General features: G+C 36.6%; 1 protein-coding gene across 6 annotated transcripts in view; it reads right to left on the bottom strand.

The window, feature by feature from the left end:
- Positions 1-1814: 1814 nt before the first annotated feature.
- The window catches only part of PDE4D (phosphodiesterase 4D), a gene marked incomplete at its 5' end in the record, with an annotated part of 511345 nt that continues 493157 nt past the window's right edge, over positions 1815-20002 (bottom strand). For all 6 annotated transcript variants that reach the window (XM_080363172.1, XM_080363170.1, XM_080363171.1 and 3 more), the window contains 9 exons: positions 1815-7103; positions 7684-7866; positions 8366-8488; positions 9015-9169; positions 12928-13027; positions 14791-14955; positions 15044-15142; positions 15762-15934; positions 19483-19576. In XM_080363172.1, coding sequence (XP_080219298.1) covers positions 6729-7103; positions 7684-7866; positions 8366-8488; positions 9015-9169; positions 12928-13027; positions 14791-14955; positions 15044-15142; positions 15762-15934; positions 19483-19576 — 1467 coding nt within the window. In that variant the 3' untranslated portion in view covers positions 1815-6728. The remainder of the gene's footprint in view (positions 7104-7683; positions 7867-8365; positions 8489-9014; positions 9170-12927; positions 13028-14790; positions 14956-15043; positions 15143-15761; positions 15935-19482; positions 19577-20002) is intronic.

Here is a 20002-nt window from a genome sequence, read left to right as displayed (position 1 = left end):
CTTCTCAATGTCTCTGCACACAAGGGATCCCTTGTGTCAAGCAGGCTTTGTATCAGGCTTTGACTAGCAACCACAGTTTAGGAGTTCTACCCCTGTCTGTGGTCGGGACAGCTAATGTAAACCACCAACCACAGTCTGAGAATGCAATGGACTATGCACAGCTCTTAGTTTGGTCAAAACTGCAGTCAGTGAAGGTTTTGAAAACTTGAGTTCATAAGTGATTTTGAGTATTAATTTTCTGGATAGTTTCAGCTATGAAAAGGCCTTGAAGTTTTAAAGCCCCACTTAACTGTCTCATAGGATTTTGCCTTAGGCCAACTCCTAAGCATGTACAACACACATGCCAACTGTACTTTGATTTCTATGTGCTGCATAACCTGAATTTTCTTTTCCAGCCTTCTTCGGATAAACTATGGTCTCTTCTGCATATTAGAGATGCCAATATTGTAAGCATCTGAACTCCATGGGTGCTGAAGGAGGACAGGATGAGGGCTGGTGGGGGCGAGAAGTTCGGTGTTTGAAGGTAAACATGCCACGTGACTGCTGAGTTTCTGATCTGTGTTTCTTTCTGCACAGCTTTTCAGCGCCAGATAGTTAATGCTATCTGGGTCATACATCCTGTATTGTCTCCCTCTCACACTCACTAAGGGCTATTTACCCAGGTATGATGATGTCATCGTCATCCTCCTCTTATTCTAAGGGCTTATTTAGCAGAGATAGTCATCTGATATTTTCAGTGTCTAAGGCTGTGCTAAATTCTGCATGATATCAAACTATTTTTTACTTTCTAAAACTCCACCTTAAATGCATATGTAGTTCTTAGTGTCACAGTAACTCAAAGGGCTTCAAAGTGCTAGCTTTGCGAGAAGGAGAAAGAAATACAGCTTGGTACCTGGGGAACTGAGACACAATCAAACTCAGTTCTCCTAATGTCCATATCTAAGTCATGAGATTGCTTTTGATAAGATTGTTTTAGTTGAAGGGTATTTCTTCCTGTTCAGTTTTTGCTTCCAATTTGTCACTCTGATTTCTGTTTGGACTTCATATACCCCTTTATTACTTTTGTAGATTTCTCAACCAGTTTGACAGGATGAAGCTGGAGATTTTCTTTACTCTGCAGGCTACACTACATTGAACAAACTAAAGGCTTTTACAACATCTTTGAACCTTTATATATAAACATATATTTTTTTATTATTTTTTTTTCCTGGAAAAACTAAACAAGATTATTGACAGCTAGTAGAGCAATTTGGCTCATCATTGCAGTAAATAATATGCATGCTAGCAGCTGCGACTTTTGTTGTCCATGCAGTAGAGAGATCAAGCAAACAAAGCTGCAGCTATTCATACTATTTGTCTCATTAGGAAATAAATACGCCATTTGTTCAAAAATACATTAAACTCCTATAGCAGCAGCTGAGTATGGTGAAGCAGGGGATCCATTTTGGTTTTGCTCTGAAACTTGCCTATTCAGATGCATTATCACCATGCGCAGAGACTGACGAAGTGCTGCCAGAGGACGCAGGAAGGAGTGGGCTAATCCTGCCAGCTTCTGGCTCACCACACGCACAGCTGTGGTACCTGAGCTCCTTACTGAAACAGTTTTAGTAATACCATCAGGAATTTAGGATTCCTGCTTCCCTTCATAACAGCCATTACGTATGCAAACCATTTTCCCTTTAGGGCTGCCAGGAATGTGAGAGGATGAGCCTGTGGAGAGCAACAGGCACCACCTGCTTCTGCCACCAAGGTTTGATTAAAATTGAGTCCTAAGGATCAGTACACCTTGCAAACTAACCCCAAGTACAAAGAAAGATCTAAGAGACTTAAGGAAGAACTGGACATTGAATTCTTTTTTATTCAATCAGAAAGCATTTTCAGTTAAGCAACGAACCAGCCTCCTAGATAAAAACACTCACTCTGATCAAAGAGAGGTGCATGAAAGCCCCTTCAACAGCTGGACCTGAATTAAGACCACATTTCTTCCTCAAGATAACAGCTGTCATATATGAATTTTATTTAGAAAAAAAAAAAAACACAACAAACTTTTGTCATCCATTTAGAGCTAACATTGTCTGGTCAATATTTAACTATGGTACCAAAGTTTTTCTTTCTCTTTGTGGTATTCCAACACACTACTGCTCTAGGCAATCTAGTCTCTTAGTTTCTTTAAAGCTAAAGTTTTATTTTCTCAGGATAAGCTGCTTTTGCCACTGAAACTAATGGTAGAATTTCCCCAAAACTGAGATTGAACACCTCTCTATATAGCTGCATAGCACCTTTGTGGATTAGGCTTCTTTACAAAATACCACATTCGACTGACTCTTCTGATTTGCCCCAACATCTATTTTGTATTATCTATGCAAAACAGTATGATAATAAAAATATGGTAATCAAATTATTCTGGAAATATGCTTCCTCTTAAGAGGTCATAACTATGGGATGTATGTAAAAAAAAAAAAAAAATGCAAAAGAAAAGCAAATACAGTAACTAGGCAGAATCAATCCATGCTTTTATTTCCATTGCATATAAAAATTTCATATGAAGGTATTGATGTACAATACTATCCCCTATGTTGTAAGAGAGGCTAAGAAGCCAGTGAAAGAATAGTCATGTGCAATGTCACACAAGTTGCCACTCTCAAGACATCCCCAAAAGAAAAATCAAATTAACACAATAACGAAAAATTGTTCAGGATTTCTGCTGTTATAGTGTCCCTTTTATACCATTTAAAACAAAATCAGTCAATTTCCTTTGGGCCAGGGCTGCTATAATCTACAGTTTGTGTCAAAAAGGAGGCTCTGTTTTTCCTTGAAAAAGAATCTCTCCTTTCACAAAGAAGTTGCACGCTACAAGGGCTGGGCATCGCTGGAATGGAGAAGAGGTATTTACCTCTCTCTGGCAAAGTCACTGATTTCAGATCTACGTAGTCTGGAGCAATGTGACAAGTCAAACAACAAGAGATACTCAGTCCAACCTGCAAACCTAATAGTGTTATTACAAGATCTAAAGGTATACCACTCTCCTGTAGATCTAGTGCATTATGCTATACATAGTTGTACAAAGCCTTAGATACATTTATATAAAACAAAACTTTGGCTGCTTATAACACTAATATTGGTGTTGGAAAACATTTCCAAGATGAAAGTTTTCTTTTGTTATTAAGGTCTGCTTGCACAGTGATAATTTGTGCTACTAAATTAAACAAGGGATATTACAGATGATTGTAAAAGTCTATCACATATACCCTTTTAATTACCGTTATTCAATTTCCCAATACGCATTAAAAACAAATGCTTATTAGAGATGCTTTCCAAAGCTGTTTGAGTGCAATTCACAATTCAGTACTGAATTTTTTTTTTTTTTTTTCTTTTTTTTAAGAGCAAAAAATGGCTGCAGTAATCCCTGATGATAGCCTGGAAAAATATAATCAGAGGCAATGCATTTATATTGCAATGCTGGAAAAGCTTGAACTTCCAGTAGGGTCATGAATGAAAGCTCATTATAGTATCATGCATATCAGCTTGTATGAGTAAACCCATCAGTTGGCATCTAAAAACATGGGAGAAATGCCCAGCCCTAGCCCCACAGCTACCTTACTTTCAAATGCAGCAAAACAGAAGAAAATATTGTTTGAAGTTAAGGCACAGCCCTGGGACCAAAGACCTGCAGCTTTTTTTTATTGATATATCTTTATGTATTTTATACTTTTCTTGAATCTTCCATAAACAAGCTCTAAGGTGACACAGAATATATTACAGGAGAAAAAATGTACAAGGAATATGTATACACAATAATCATTCTCTCACCAAGAGTTTCCAAATACAGCAACACCACCCTGACAAGGATGATGTTATAATAAGAACTGATAATTTACAATTAACATTACAGTATGTACATTACAATAAATACATGGTTGTAAACAGAGACAAACAAGACTGTATTACAGGTAAGGTCATTTGGTGAGAAAAATGCATGGCACAAATAAAATAAATAATGCATTTGAAAAGAACTGTCAAAGCTTTCTGTAAAATCCATTTCATTCAAGTTTTTTAAACTTCTGAATGCTATTTATTCTATCTATAGTCTTTCATTATAGTTTTTTAGTAAAGACACAAAACAATTTACGAATCCAAATACAGCGTTATTGAGTACAGTAACTTGCAAGCTAAGTTGTACTGTTATAAGCAAGTTGAATTTTTTTTTTTCCCCCACTCAATACCAACTCACTGCATTTTCTTATGGCAAAAATATTTGGAACACATAAAAGCCACTTGTAAATTGTATTGTTTTAAAGCAGTGTGCAATGCTAAAACACACTTTGGCAAAAGAGGAAAAAAAAGATTGTACAGTGCATTATATCCCTGTCTCTAAGGAATTATATAATTTTCTATTATTTGATTGTCCACATGTATGGGTGTATATTTCACAATATGATTTTATTCTTTTCATTTGCTTTCAATTAGTGCAGACACAAAACCTTTTCAGGTCCCTATTGGTTATTTTGTAATTTGTATTGCTTTTCCATTATAAGGTTCCAGGCACTCTTGGGGATTGAAAAGATTTTTAGATGCCTCAGGTTCAGGAAGAAGCGATCAACAACAACAACAACAACAGAGGCAGAAACTGAAAAAAAATGCATGAGTTCTCTACATTCTCTTTCTTCCTTCAGCATCATCTGTACTAAGGCCCTGTGAGGGTTAAAGGTAGAGACAATTATGACTTGGATACAGAAGAATGCAAAATGCATTTAAAAGCTGAATTATTAGCAAATCATTTTTTTGAATAGGGTTTTTTCTACATCTCAGACACTTAAAAAAATACGTGTATTCATATCTGCAAATGTACTACAAAATTAATCCAAGGGAAAATAATGGCTGTTGCTATCTTCTTTTGTTAAGAAATCATCTTCTATTGTCATTTTATCAGAATTTTAAAGTGGGAGTCTGCTGTTTTCCCTAGGCAACTATTTCTCATCTTCTACACTTAAAAGCACAATTTTAACAGAGAGTAAAGTGGAGAAAATAAAATTTCTTCTTCTTTCATTTGACCAAACAACACGACTGGAAAATAACAAATACGAACTCCTACCTCCCTTTAACTTCCCAAGTTACAGAAGCTTTCAGTACCAACCAAACTGAAAAGCACAATTCCTTCAGCACAAGCTGAATAGAGGATGAAAGATCTGATATTGAAATAATGCAGAGTAAATGACGGTTCTCATGATTTTACTTAAAAACATAAAAAGATTGATTTGGTTCTTCTTGCAACAGACATGAAAAATAATGCTGATCATTATTTTTAGGTTGTACACATCTCAGATTAGCAAATGGTTTAACTAGATAGCTTGACAGAGATAAAAAGTTATTAAGAGAGTCAAAATTTGAAATATTACACTAACGCTTTTTTCACCAGAACAAATATCCCCATATATTGTATTAGCCTGTTCTGATTTAGCAGTCTATACGTCCCAGCCACAAATGGCCTGGAAAACACGTTTCAGAGTGATGGATTTTATTAGTACAGCAAAACAGGTGATTTTGTATTAGACAATAATTCATGACCTTTCTTGTGGGCTCTAGTCCTGCAAATCCTAATCTTAGATGTCCCAGTTGGTTTCACTGGGACTGCTTCTTGCAATAAGACAGAATTGGCAGGATCAGGCCACTATGAGGGCAAAAGCACAATGTCAGTTTCTCTAAGATGTTTGGGAAAATGATGAAAAACAAGAAAAACAAAAACCATCAGACTGACAGCATTTTACGTAACATAAAGGATATTCATGGAACTCACTAATATATAAAATAATATACTTTTACAACTCAAAGTTACCATGAGATTCTAAGGTGCAAAAAAAAAAAAAAAAAAAAAAAGAAAGGAAGGGAAGGAAAAAAAAACCCTAAAGTATTATCCAGTGTAGCACAGATTTGTACTGAAAACTTGCAAGTTACTCTTTGGAAAAAAAAATAACCAGTGGCAGATGAAGTCTGAAAGTGTTTTTCTTTAAATATAATACCTTGGTACATTTAATAATAAAAGTAAGCTCTACAAAAGATCTCTCTTTTACATATTATACAAAACGCAGAGGTTAGTGCAACCCACTGGGCCACACTTTCTTCAGTCACATTTCAGGAAGACTTGAAATTAGAAAATTATTCAATTTCCACAGCTCATCTTCCTATTGGTAACAGAATCATGTTGTGTCCCATCATTTATGTGCATTTGTTTTCCAGCAGGAACCTCAGTTTATTTTCTGTCCATTTCCTCTGATGATGAACATTATCCAATGCTTTGCTTGTGAAATACAATGAATTCAAAAACTATCAAAGCATACCAGCATTCGATTGGCAGGTGGTACTCCTCTGGAAACTTATGCTTTATTTAATAAAAGCTGTCAAATGGAGAGCTTATTAAGAATAGTTTATGGATGTTATCCCCTCAGCTTTCTGATGCCATGAAGGTGAAAATTCTGGTTACAATATTCCTGAGTGCCAAACTGAGTCATCAAGGTCAGTTTTGATCAACAAATGTCCTGGCAGATGACAGCGAGTTGTGACCATGGTTGTAGCATATGACATACACTTTGGAAACCATAAACTAATAAAAATAGAAAACAAACAAACAAACAAAACCAGAGAGAAAGAGGAAAAGAAAGGGCAATGGCAAGAGAGAAGAACAAGACCGTGTCTTGTTATGTGTCAGGACAATGGTCTTCTACCACACAAGGTTATGCCCGGTTCTCCTCTTCTTCTACTTCTTCCCCTACTTGCTCATCAAGAGGAATTTCAGTGGATTCTGAATCCTGGGTGCAAAGAGTCTTGGAGTCACTGCAGCTGGTGTCTTCTTCTACTTGGCTTCCACTATCCTTCTCGGTGTCTGACTCACCATCTTCCTCCAGTGTTAGTTCAAACTGGAATTTTTCAGTTTGGCCCTGCCTACCCTCTTCCTGGTCATCAGGTGCAGGAGAGGGACTTTGAGGGATTGTGCTCTGGTACCATTCTCGATTGTTCTCCAGTGTATCTAAGATATCCTGGGCATCTGGGTGAACAAGATCTGCCCACGTCTCCCACAGAGGATGAACAATGTATTCTATAAAACTCACCTGTTTCAAATAACAAAAAATTAAGATGAGCTCCTACTCACAAAGAAATAAACAACTATGTCTATAAGTCACACAAAAGATGAAAAACATAATGCTGGTAAGAGACAGTAGATGCACAACCCTTAAAGGTGACTGAAAGGAAATCATGCTGTTTTATATAGTAAATAGGGTCTTTTACATTTCAAAAGTCTGATCCAGGACATTAGATAAGGACTTGGAAAGGACCTGTTTCCAAATGAAGTCTTCATTCCAAACAACTCTAATGCATCTAATGAGCCAAACAGCTGCTTTATATTTAATTCTGCTTTTGAAGGAAACCCTAATGAACAGCTGTATAATACTCTCTTTTGATGTGTATGCTTCATTACAGATCATGACAGCAATGAAATCCCTTCTATGTGCCATGCTTGCACAGTAAAATCTCACCTCCCCTCACTTACTACTCAGAAGCTGAAATAACTAATTAGGAGGAAAAAAGGGAAATACTGCATTCAGAAATTAATCAAAACGTGACTATGGACCATCCTTTTCCCTTAAAATGTCACACTGTGTTATATAACTGCCTACTCAATTCAGTTACCTGCCATTTTTCCACAGATGCATTGTGCTTATCACACATGGGACTTATCTCCATTCCCCTCTCTCTTTCCCGATCTCCTTGATGGAAAAATTCCTCCATTATTCTGTCTGTCCATTGGCGGTAGAGATGGAGTGGCTTGGTTGGATTGCTTAGATCTGCACAGTGCACCATATTCTGAAGAACCTAAAACAGATTGAACACCTGCAGTGTTATTACACTGGAGAAAAATAGTTCCTTTTCTATTTACACTTTCAGTGGCTGTGAAACAGTATCTTGAAAATACATGTAGTGCAAGATTTATTCTAAACAGCAAAAACTTAGGTGGTTGGGTGTGTTTTACACTTGCAGTAATAGGCATGAATTACCTCACTTCTGCAGCTTCTGCCTGTATAAATGACAGAAAATCTTTGAGAGGAAGACGGATCACATGTTGATAATTTGAAGGGAAGGCCAAAGCCTCATTTAGTCCAGAAGTACTCTAGCACCTTGCTACTCTCCCAGAGTGTTACTCAGTACCAAACTGAATATGTTGCAGGTAGGAAACAAAAGAGGAAGTAGAGGGAAGGTAGAGTCATGGTTTAAGAACGGACAGCAGATCTAACCAATGCTGCAGAATGCACATGCCAATGTTATTATGGATGTAAGTTAATACAAGCGACCATTTGCAGATGAATTTTCTTACCTGAATCCTGTCTGAATAGTTATCAAGAAGCAGGACACCAGAACTGGTCACTTTTTTGGTTTCAACCATAGTTTTTAAATCAGCCAATAGATTCATATGCTTAGACATGTCTGTTGCAAGTACCTGGAAAGAAACAAACAAATAAATGAATACTACGTAAATTATTCCAGTGATTTTTGAAAAAAATCGTTGAACACATAAATAAACAGTTCTGGAGAGAACTCCTAATTCTTGTGTCTGAATACACTATAAAGGTCTGAGTCCTGCATACCATTAGTGTCCAAACCAGTAAGTGTTTTGGTTATTTTTAGAATATGACAAAATGGTTGTTCAGAATTGTTCAGAATGATCTGATCAGCCTAAATTTACCACCAATTTGGCAGCAAATTTCTAACTGTGGTGGTGAAACAGCATACATGTCAGTACAAAAACAGACTGAAGCAGGATTGCATACCTTCTAAAAAGAAAAAGATAGCTATTGAAACTGAGAAGAACCCACTATTCTTATTTGGATATGACATGATAAAACTTCACATTTTTACTTCATTGGTTATGGGTCTAATGACATGTAATTTATCATAAAATGCTTCTGTCCTTTCTCATTCAATTTTCTAGCACTATGGAAGAGGGACTCTCAAGCAGAACTCACAATGTCAATGACCATTTTCCTCAATGATTGCCTCTGTTTTTTGGTCAAATTCTGGAAAATGTCACAATTTTCTTCTTGCAGCAGCTTGAAGCCCACAGCTAAGTGATGATTCTCCAGTACTGATGAGTCATTGTACATCAAGGCGAGTTCAGAATCTGCAATAACAATCACAGGGCAGGATGTTACTAAAGCCTGCACTTCTACCGAATCCCTTTAGATTTTTCAAATTCATTACATTCATAACATAATTTACTTATGAACTCTAGAAAGAGTTTATGTAGTTCACACAGTATCAAAAGTTACAGAATTAACGACTGAACATCTCAACAAATCAAGGCGAAGTATGTTGAGGAAAATAAAGAAATCACTTTGCAGTGAAGCATGTTCATGCACCTGGAGTGGCAAGTTAGGAAAAATACAAGGAAGGTATTTTTCAGAATACATTTTCACACCTGCATGGGGTCACACATAGAAAATATTATATGCATAAACACACCTAAACTAAAATACACTCTGATGTTTTCTCTTCTTATCTCTCCCATCAGAACTACTAAAATTCCATTGTTTGATGTCCAGCTATTCAGCTCTCAGGTCTGGAAAAACACAACTGAGGCTTTGCTGCAGGTCAGGCAGAGAGTACGTATCTTGGTTTTCAAACCATGTCCTTCTACAGGTAGCTAAGGCACCCAGATGCTTTGCCAATTAGTCCATGGAAACTTGGTATTTAGAGAGGAGGCTAATAGGATGATAACAGTTATGCTTCTGGTCTTCTTCTTGGAAGGTCACGTGGCTTGAAAATGCAAGCAGGGGCCTTGCCGACTGCCTTGTATTTGAGCACGGTAAATGCCTCATGCCGTAATGATGCCTTCTTCAATAGAAGTATTCTTAATTTGGTCACCTCATGCAGCTGTGAGAATAATATACACCTTGCTAGGAACGCCTGTGCTAAGGCACACACACAGGTCTGCACTTGTCTGCTGAGACCTGCTGAACAGCCAGCTTTGACAAATAAAAGCAGATATGACAATTTTCTGCACAGCTTTAGCATCTGCCTGGGGATACCACGCTCTCAGCTTGTGTATGTTTTAAGACACAGCTTGCAAATGAATCTGTCAGAAACAAATACTTTTTATGCAGTCACACTTGCCATGTGCTCATGCTTACTTCTATTTATTACAGCTGTTCTATCCTAAGTCTAACCACACATGAGTCTATTCTACTCTTTGTCCTCTTTATCTTCTTTTACAGCAGCTTTGTTTTAAAATCCCTCTGGCTCAATGGGGTGCCTATAAAAGCTCTGCTCTTCAGATTTCTCATTGTATCCATTCAGATGTCTCATTATATCCATTCTCCTGCTGTCTTCCTCTCCTGTCTTGAGTACATTGATCTTTTGAATCAGGAAACCCTTCCTCTACCTGTCTTTATTCTGATGGCAAAACCACAATAGCAAAAGGAAAAAGAAAGCAAGTCTATCAAATGAGCTCCCTTTCATCTTTTCACGAACATTCACAGAGCTTGCGTATTTACTATTTTTCTTAAGAATAAGACAGGACGGGTTTATTTTCCTTTCAAACAGTCTTCTGATGAGCCCCAACTGCAAAATACTCAACACTGACAAAATACTTTGGGTGGGCTGGAGCTAGACAGAGCTAAAATGTGCTGAACTTTGTAATGGAACCAGAAATGGAATAAAGTTCCCCCTTGGTAATCTCTGTAACATATTATAAGCTCCAAGAGTATTTGTCTAGAAGGGCAGAGTTACAGTGATCAAATAAGCATCTCCTGTGATGCTAATAAAATTTGTATTTGTTTGTTCTTTCATAGCATTCAAGAGGGATCAGATTTTTAAATAACTGTGTAAACAGACTTTAAATCCTTATATAGGTAAATAACAGTCAGAAATATCACGTGGCTAATTGTAAAGAACGAGCTGACATATGGCAAATATGTACATACTTAAGCAACTGCAAGTCTATTATGCTTTTTATAATGTATTCTTGTACTTCTTAGTGAAATGTTAATACATTGTAAGGTTCTCTGGAAAACAAATCTAGGTGGAAGCAAATGATCTTCTAGAGCTTAGGAAAACTTTGAGAGACCTAAATTAGATGGTCTTTGTCCCTACATTTTCTTCCTTGTACACACAGCGACTCACAAGGGATAAAAGCCCTCTTTCTGCTTGGCAACAGCAGTTCCAGTTGGTGATGTCACCTGATTGACATGGAGGCCTACTTTATTAAAATCTAAATTGAGAAAAACAAGACATTTCTCCTAAGTCACTTAATAAGCAGCATCAGAATCACTTCTAACTTAGCTGAATTTCAACTGTCTGCCTAAAAGTGAAAGCTTTATGTGTCACTACTGATCCCTTCAGCTAGTCAGTCATCCAGCTTAAACTTGAACTACTTGGTGATTTCCCTGTAACACCTTTGCGACACCAATATATCATGAAACCAAATTTCTCATTAAACAAACAAACAAAAACTTTTCTTACATATGTCCACTTTTAAGAATTTAGGTATTACACACTGTTTTGTGCACAAAGGTTGATTCACTCTCTTCCTATACCATGCTGCTGAACTGCACTGGTTACCAACAAAGCACCAGAAATCTAGAGTCCATCCCAATTCTCGTCCTTGCAGATGACTCATCAAATTGAATTCCACTACAGGGCAGCCCTCAGGCCATTAAGGCAAATAAAATTAGATGCAGGCTAAAGTGGAGTGGACGTCTTATTTGAATGTGCAGCAGCAATGAGTCAGAAGAGGAGCTCCATTTTCCAAACTATACTGCTGACTTGGGGTCATGCTATTCTAGCACCAGGGCAATAGATTCACCCAAGTGGGAGAATGACAATACCTATAAATGTGCAACCAGATGGGTCAAATACACAAGATTAAGTATTTCCATTTCCATAGCTTTTTCTTCTCATGTGCTTGGATTATTAATATTATTTTAACTTCTGTACTTCTAGGTCAGCTATCATAGAAGGCTATGTTGTGTCAGATGGCAGAGGAAATACCATGATATGACAGCACTTGCACTGACCTACAATGTGCTACTCATTTGTAATAGTAACATAAGCTACTGAAATAAAAGCAGGTTATATTGTGGCAACAAGCCATTCAGTAAATGTGTCACGATTAGGCTCAATGCAGCCAATACTTTTTTCTTCTAGTAGTAGAGAATGAGGAAAGGTTCATGCAATGCTGCAGAGAACAGCCTTGAGGAATGCAGAACAAGAGCACTGGGTTTCAAATCTGGAGATGACATTAGGGTCTAACTTCATTAGGGCTTTTTCCTCCACGCATGGAATGGCAGCAAGAGACTCATACCAAAAAAAAAAAAAAAAAAGAAAAAAAAAAAAAGGTTTGCCATAGACTGCAAGGACATGCTAGGAAAACTCAGTCTGCGTAAGTATGCAGAGATCAGAAACCAAGTACGGCAGCCAGGGAGAGGCAGAGATGGGCCTGCCAGTCTGCTTGCTAAGAGAATATGTTTTCTAAATTTCTTAAAAACATATGCCTATTCTTGGTCATATCATATGCTTCCAATACTAACGCAAACTGTTCTCTGCCTATTCTGATTTTTATTTACCCTTCCTTCATTTTTCTCATAGAACTTTATTTATTTTAAACTATCTAATTTTCAGGGGAGTTAACATCCAACACACTGAAAAAGTGCCATGAGTATAGTTCATGTCTTAGTAATTCTTGCTACAGGGTACTGTGTATATTATTTCTAAAGTTACATGAAATGCAAAATAATATCCAGTTTAAAATACAAACACCTTACCTATTTACTGAGAAAAGGCACAGACAGAAGCAAACAAGGAATGAACTGTTTATTTTTCAGGTGCTATGTGCAGATATTGGAGCAAATTTTTGAGAAAACCACTGGACATCAAACTTACTTGTGTTGATAAGAAACTGGTTTGAAACCCCAGGATGATCTACATCATGTATTGCACTGGCAAAAATTGCTGCAAGAATCTCCAAATCAGTGAACACTGCCTAGAAAATCATGAAACAGAAATGACAATCACTAATCAATGAAAAAAGTGTTTTCAATAAAAAAGACTCTACTTTGAATCTAGATCTGTACAAGCAAAACACATTTGAAATGTATTAGGGATTTGAAGAGACTTCACACACAGGCTATCTCAATCTTTAGTAAAACAGTTACATAGAATTTCATAAGTTGAGGCAAGTAAAATGATCCTTAATTGACACTGACAGCATCACTAAATTCCATAACAACTTAAGTTTTTTCAGCTTTAGTCTGTAAATTAACTCACTTTTATCAATCATTAACTACAGATTAGATCATTAAGCATAGGTTTCCAACCTATAGCACAAATTGAAGTAAAACATTTCAGCCTGATTCCTACATTCTGTCCTATACTTGAAAGATGCATGTCTCCCAAATCATGCTAAAGGACATTGTGACAGACTACAAGGCATCTTAATTAACATTTACTGATTTTTCTTCAGTATGAGATTGTTAGGAAGATGGGAAGAGAGGACTGCAATGGACCTTGCATGTCACTGAGTCCAGTTCCCTGTTTTCACAACCACTCATATTATATAATTGCTTTCATAATTGATCAAGGACAGCTCAGAAATGTGTAGGTCAGCAGCAGCACTGGGCAGATATTGCTGTTTTACTGGCTAAATCTCTGCTGAGAACAAGGCCACGAAAAACAGTTGATCTGGAAAAAAAAACAATGAAAATGCTGCTGATGGCCACTTCAACTGTTTGAAGAAGCCAGTGGTAATTCAAGAACACAATGTGACCTCCCTTCTTAAGATAAAGAAAATCTTTCGCAAGCGAATTCCTGAATCTTTGAGGATCGAGACCAGCCAACAGTCTTCAGGTTCACTTATAACCTCTTGTTATAAGAAGACAGTAAAGCAGAAGCATTCAGTAACGTGAAATATAGGTCATTATTAAAACGAGGCAAAATGCAGTTCTCCTTGAAAATGAATGCAAAACTGTTTGGACTACTAGAATTTCAACTGCTTATTTGATCTGCCTTTTTCCAGCAATTTACTGAGACATATCAATGTTTGCTATGCTAAGTCCAGAGTTGTGCTTAAAAAAAGAGTAGTGATTTCTATCTTCCTTCCACTTTCTTCCATTCCAGAAATTTAAGCACTTTCAACATGACAATTCTTCAGAAAATAACAAAAAATGTTTTGTTTTTCCAAACAATTTTAAATATTTATTAAAAAAAACCAAGATAGTCCAGTGAAAATTTAGTATATGTCCCACTCTGCCTGAGACACAAACATAAACATACCCTTTCAGGACCAGAATGAATATGCACAAGGGGAAAAACAAAACAAACAAACAAAAAAAAGGCCCTATTGAGGGAATCCCACTTTATAACTATCTTTCCTAAGCAATTCCACTAACCGTGCTTAGTGAGAATCCCACATGGGAAATAGTGACAAAACAAGATGTGTTATTAATAATGAGATGATGGAAACAAGTTATGCATTGTATTACAATGAAAAAGGTTACAACATCACAGATCTCTAAGTATAACACTATGATTTAAAAAAAAAAATCTGACATTTTCAGTACAATATTTACATGTAAATAAGCTTTGATACTCACAAAATGTCTTTAAAAGTGCATAATTCATGAAGGAAATTTTATGATCTCTTTTAAAGATATTGCAGAAACTAAGATCTTTAATATTTAGTTTAGAAGAGTCTCAGTATGTCCCTTTCTCTCATGTCTGCCTCTTTCCCACCTCAGCATAGTTTACCTCTAATGCCGGGGTTGATAGCAGGACATGGGTTGACTGAACAACATCTGCAGCATGTATGTTATTGTGATACGCCACATCTGCATGGTAATGGTCTTCTAGGGTCATCAAGTAAGTTATTAAAGTGTCTACTGGAATCTTAAATGTTTTTAACAAGTCCCGTTCCTAGAAATGGAAAAGAGAAACAACTAAGATTGCAAAGCACAGAAATTCTGTAAGATAAGCAAAAAGCAGTGCAGTTGCTGCTACTTGCCTGAAAAATGGTGTGCATGATGACTGTTAGAGGTCTGTTTTCAGATAACTCTGCTACTCTGAAAACCTGAAGGCCCCACTTGTTCACATCTTCTAGTTCCTAGAGCAGAATCGAGCAACAGATACGTTGAAACGTAACACACACATTTCAGCGATTTCTGATTGAAACAGCTATGAAAAATTCAAAATCCAAAACTCTACAATTAAATTAACAATTGGATTATTGACAACTAGTTAGCTGCTGTTGCAAAAATCATAGGAAATGTCACTAGAAACAAAAACATGAATGATGCACACAAAATGATACAGCTAAAGATAACACCTAGAAAGACAGCTCTAACACCATATAACAGTTGTGCATTTTCAAAAAAAGTAAGGTTGCTATTTATTTTCATTCCTGTGATACTATATGGTATGTTTACTCTTCATTCTTCAGATATTATTAATGAATAATCAGCTTTATTAAAGCACAAGAAATGCTAATTTACATTCCCTCTCCAATTGAAATCTTGTTCACATGGAAATTGACTCTTACGACCTGATTCTAATTTTACTTGTTATTCTTCCACTTCACCAATGTTATACTACTTCAAGTGAGACCAGCCTTCGGTGGTACAGCTTGAAATCGATGGTTATAAGCAGAGGACGAAACAATACTGACAAGTCCAGCCTCTATTTTAATTCACTGGTTTAAATTCAAGGATTTATATATTCTTTACCTTGGCAAGAACATCTTCTTGGTCTGTTTTAACTCCAAATCTGGGAATACTAGAATTAGTTAGACTGGAGCTGTGCATCAGTTTTTTGACTCCACTGATCTGGGACATTGGCCTCTTCTTTTTCTCTTTCTCTTTCTGTGTTGGTGAAGGGATTTCAACTTCATGTTGTTTGTCTTCAAAAGAATGAAGAAAAAGAGCATAATTTTTAAAGGAATTACAAATATTTTTGTCCATTTCACTGTTGAGTTGCATCTTATGGATACTATAATTCTTAACAAACCATTTTTTATGTTTGGACAGTTTGCAGCAGATACTTCAGATCAAGAAAAGTAAAAACATGAAAAGATAAACATAGCCCTATTCCTCAGTATAAGCAGATATCTATTTCACAAATTGCCTCATTATTTCTGAATTGGCTTTAAATATGACTTGTGACTTCTGATTTCCACTTCTGCACCCCTAGTGTTGTAGAGAGAGTCAATCCTTTCATTACAATATATCATTACAATTGAACAGAAATCTAAACTTTCATTTTGCAAGAAGCTTAAAAATGTCTTCTCTTCCAGGAAAAAAAAATCCTCTGAAATTGTATTTCAAGAACAATCAAAATGGTATTTCATGTAAGCCTTTGCAAAAAGTTCTTATGACTTGAAGGACGTAATACCTGAGGACTAGTCCTGCTTGCGTTAAGACTGTACAACCCAGAAAGCCTCTTGCCAGCCACATCTACAAGTGCTGTGGATGTCAAGACATCTCACACCAGCAAGGCAGTGCATTTCTGCACCTCACAACCAGAGTAAGCAATATTGATTAAAAAGGACTGTTTTGCCAAAAGCAAACATTTTGCTGTGGGCTTTTGCCTCCTTAACAGTATCAGCAGCATCACTTCATATGCTTTGTCAATGTATGTGCCAGCAAAACTTCAGACAAGGATTAAACTGAGCTTGTATGTATACTTAGGCCACTGCTAGCTGGTCGATGAAGAAACAGTATGGGGGTGTAGGATATTACAGACATCAGTGGTCCCCAAAGAAACCCAGGTTAGTGCAACAAAGGACTCTCTTGACATAACTGCTAGGAATTTGCATTAATTTTTGTTCTTTTTCATCATACTGTATTTTAACACAGTGTTTTAATGATTCTCTCCAAATGCATGACATGCAGCTGCACCTTTTCTAGACCTCAAGGAATATTCCAGCAAAACCAGAAAAATCCAGAAAAGATGTTTCTAACATAGGAGTCTAGCAAAAACTACGATTTTAAAAACACCTTAGGAAAAAAGAACGAGTTTTTTTAAAAAGGAGAAAATTTTGGCTTTTTAAAACATGTATCTATTTTCCCTTCCTGCAAAAGTAATTTTCAATAAAGACACTGAAGCCAGATAAAGGTAGCAAGTCCATTTCTAATTTCCAGATTGTCATAGTGTTTGCTTCTTCCCTTTTTTTTTTTTTTTTTTAATTACCCTTTAGCAGACACATTTACTGGGCACCTCAAATTCCCAACAAATCACAGCAAAGAGGAGACTGTGGAAATGTCACCAAGCTTTAGCCTGCAGCACCAAGTTCCCCGACTGTCCTTGCCATACTTCACCACTTTCCTCATATGGGCAATCAAAAGAAGGGGGAGGTAAAGCACTGCAGCTCTTGACTGGTGCAAACTGACAACAGATGAAGAGCAGTGACTCGTGTTCGTGCTTTGATGTTTATGGTTTTGGTCATATGCACAAAGTTTAGATCCATCAAAGGGAGGTTCGTAAGCTGAGCTGTCAGAGTAACTCAAGTGAAAGGAAATGTCTGTCTGAACGACTTTAGATCTCTGGAGGAATTCCACGGGTCTGCTTCTGCTTTTGTAACTATGAGCACACAGGGAAAAGGATCCTGTGCCCATCTGAACATCCAGAAAAGACTGCTTGCCATTTTGACCCTGGTTGTGCTATGCTCATTGGCAGATTCTCTTACATTTTACATTTGTAGGAAAACAGGTTAATGACACTGAAAAATAAAAACCTTGCATATTATTATACTCAATGCAGGAGCCTTAATTCTAGCACAAGCAATATATTTGTTATCATTATAAATAACTTGATACATGTTATATAGCTCTACCTGGGAAAGCAGTCCACTTTTTTGAAGAGTAAGAACCAAAAAACCTGTTTTCTCATGACATGTTCCTAATTTCCAAATGCGAGAAAGTCTGTAGATGTTGAGGACATAGATTATGTATTAAAAAAAATTAAGTAACTACATTCATCAAAATTTTATGTGAATGGAATGTTTTCCCTCTTCACATTGTTGCTCAGAACCTATTGACTTAGACTGCATATTTTGAAAATATTCTATTTAAGTAATAATTCTGTAGATTAGGTGCTTTCCCCGTTGTATTCCTCCACACGTACATTTTTAAGTATCCTAGTTTTCAATGCAGCCATAAAACAGTACCCATGGCTCAGTAACTTAAGAGGTGATTGCCTCTCCAGCCCTCTTTCTGCTCAAGGTTGAGGTCTCATGTGAAAGGCTGACAGATGCATTTCCTCACACTGTTGAAGTGAGCCTTAAGTTTTCCAGCAAAAGCAAGTATAAACTGGTATCTCAATCTAAATTTCAGCCTAAGTGGGTCAACTTCTCAGCCAACTGTGACTTTCGGGGCTGCTGAAGCTGTGTAATATTGCTTCTACATGACAGAGGTTCATCCCTTGATGTCTGAAAGCCGTCTGTGCCGCAACCCTCAGGCACGCTACCGCAATTGTGGGCAAACAGAACAGACTCATTAAGCGATCCACTTAGGATATGGTGACAAGCAGGATAAAATATACTAGAAAAAAAGAAAAAAAGGTTCTTTGAAAAACCACAAAAAGTACCGGTTGTATCTCACACAAATAAAACAAGAAATACCTTAACATGTGTGACTGGCACTTATTAAGTTCTTGTTACCCTAATTCAGACGCATTCAGTTGTACCTTCCTTTACACACACAGTCTTTATGAACCAGTGGTGTTTTGCTCCAACTATTTTTGAGATCAGTGTATTACCTTTATCTCCATGCTCAAAATCAAAATTACAGAACCAAGTTTCATTCATTTTCACTAGTTTTAGCCAAAAAAAAATATATATATACACGTAGTTCTGCAAGGCCACAGAGGAGAAACTATACTCTGTAATACTGTGTTGGGCTTTCTTTAATTCTTACAGCCCACCATTGCAAGCTCATGAGCTGCACAAATCCTCCTTGCAGCAGTTTGTTCAGATGTTGACTTAGTCATATTCCTCCACCTGCTTATGGGCAGGCAGGGAATATCAAAACATCAGAACTGTGTGCTACAAGCTTTTATGAGGCTACTTGTGCTTCTGTGCTTCCAGCACACTGAAACCTCCTTGTGATAACTTTCCTAAGGGAAACAGAGTGGAAGAATTATTTTTAATATATAATTAATTCATTATGTATCAATTTCTTAACACAGCAGCAATAATGTAACATTACATAAAATACATATATGAATATTTATCTGTCATTACACACACAGGGAAACCACATACACAAACTAAATGAGCTGTGAGAAAATGGATCTAACAATCTCTCTGCTCAAACATGGGACAATGAAATAAAAAATGTACAGTTTCTGAAAACAGAAATTACTATGAAAAGCTACTTGCTTTTAAGATCTACCACAGCTCAGAGATATAAAAACAAAAGGCAAAAACATTAACTTCCACTATAGTCTTACCTAAGAATGTGTTTGATATATATTCTGAGACTTGATTGCCTGACCTGCTCGTCGCAGATAGGTGGGTTAGCTCCCGATTAAGCATTCTTTTAAACTGGAAAACAAAACAAAAAGCTTAAAGTTAGCAATCAAGATGTATTTTAGTTAGGATGAGAAAATGTAGTCAATTTATAATTGGGGAAAGGACATGACGTCAAGAACATACACTAAAGTAAGATAACCATGAAAGCAAAAACTAAATAAAACAGCACCCTACCCTACTAACTTATTTGTGGGTTGGACAATGTAATTCTGAACGTCCTAAATTATGCCATAGGGATTCAATTACTAAGGAACAGGGTCCTATTAGTAACTGAAAAGTATATGACATATGTATACACACAAATAATTATTATACTGTCTTTTCAATTTTTTAATTTTAATTTGGAAAGAAAATACCAGTCTATTTAAAAAGGACCCCTTCTCTTCTAGGGTTTTCTTATCATATTTGTAAATTGATCTGTTTGTGCATTTTTCGTAA

Source organism: Nesoenas mayeri (genome assembly GCF_963082525.1).
Source record: "Nesoenas mayeri genome assembly, chromosome: Z".
In the NCBI taxonomy this organism is placed as follows: Eukaryota; Metazoa; Chordata; class Aves; order Columbiformes; family Columbidae; genus Nesoenas; species Nesoenas mayeri.
The sequence above is the reverse complement of the archived record's forward strand: the minus strand, read 5'-3'. Positions and strand labels throughout refer to the sequence as shown.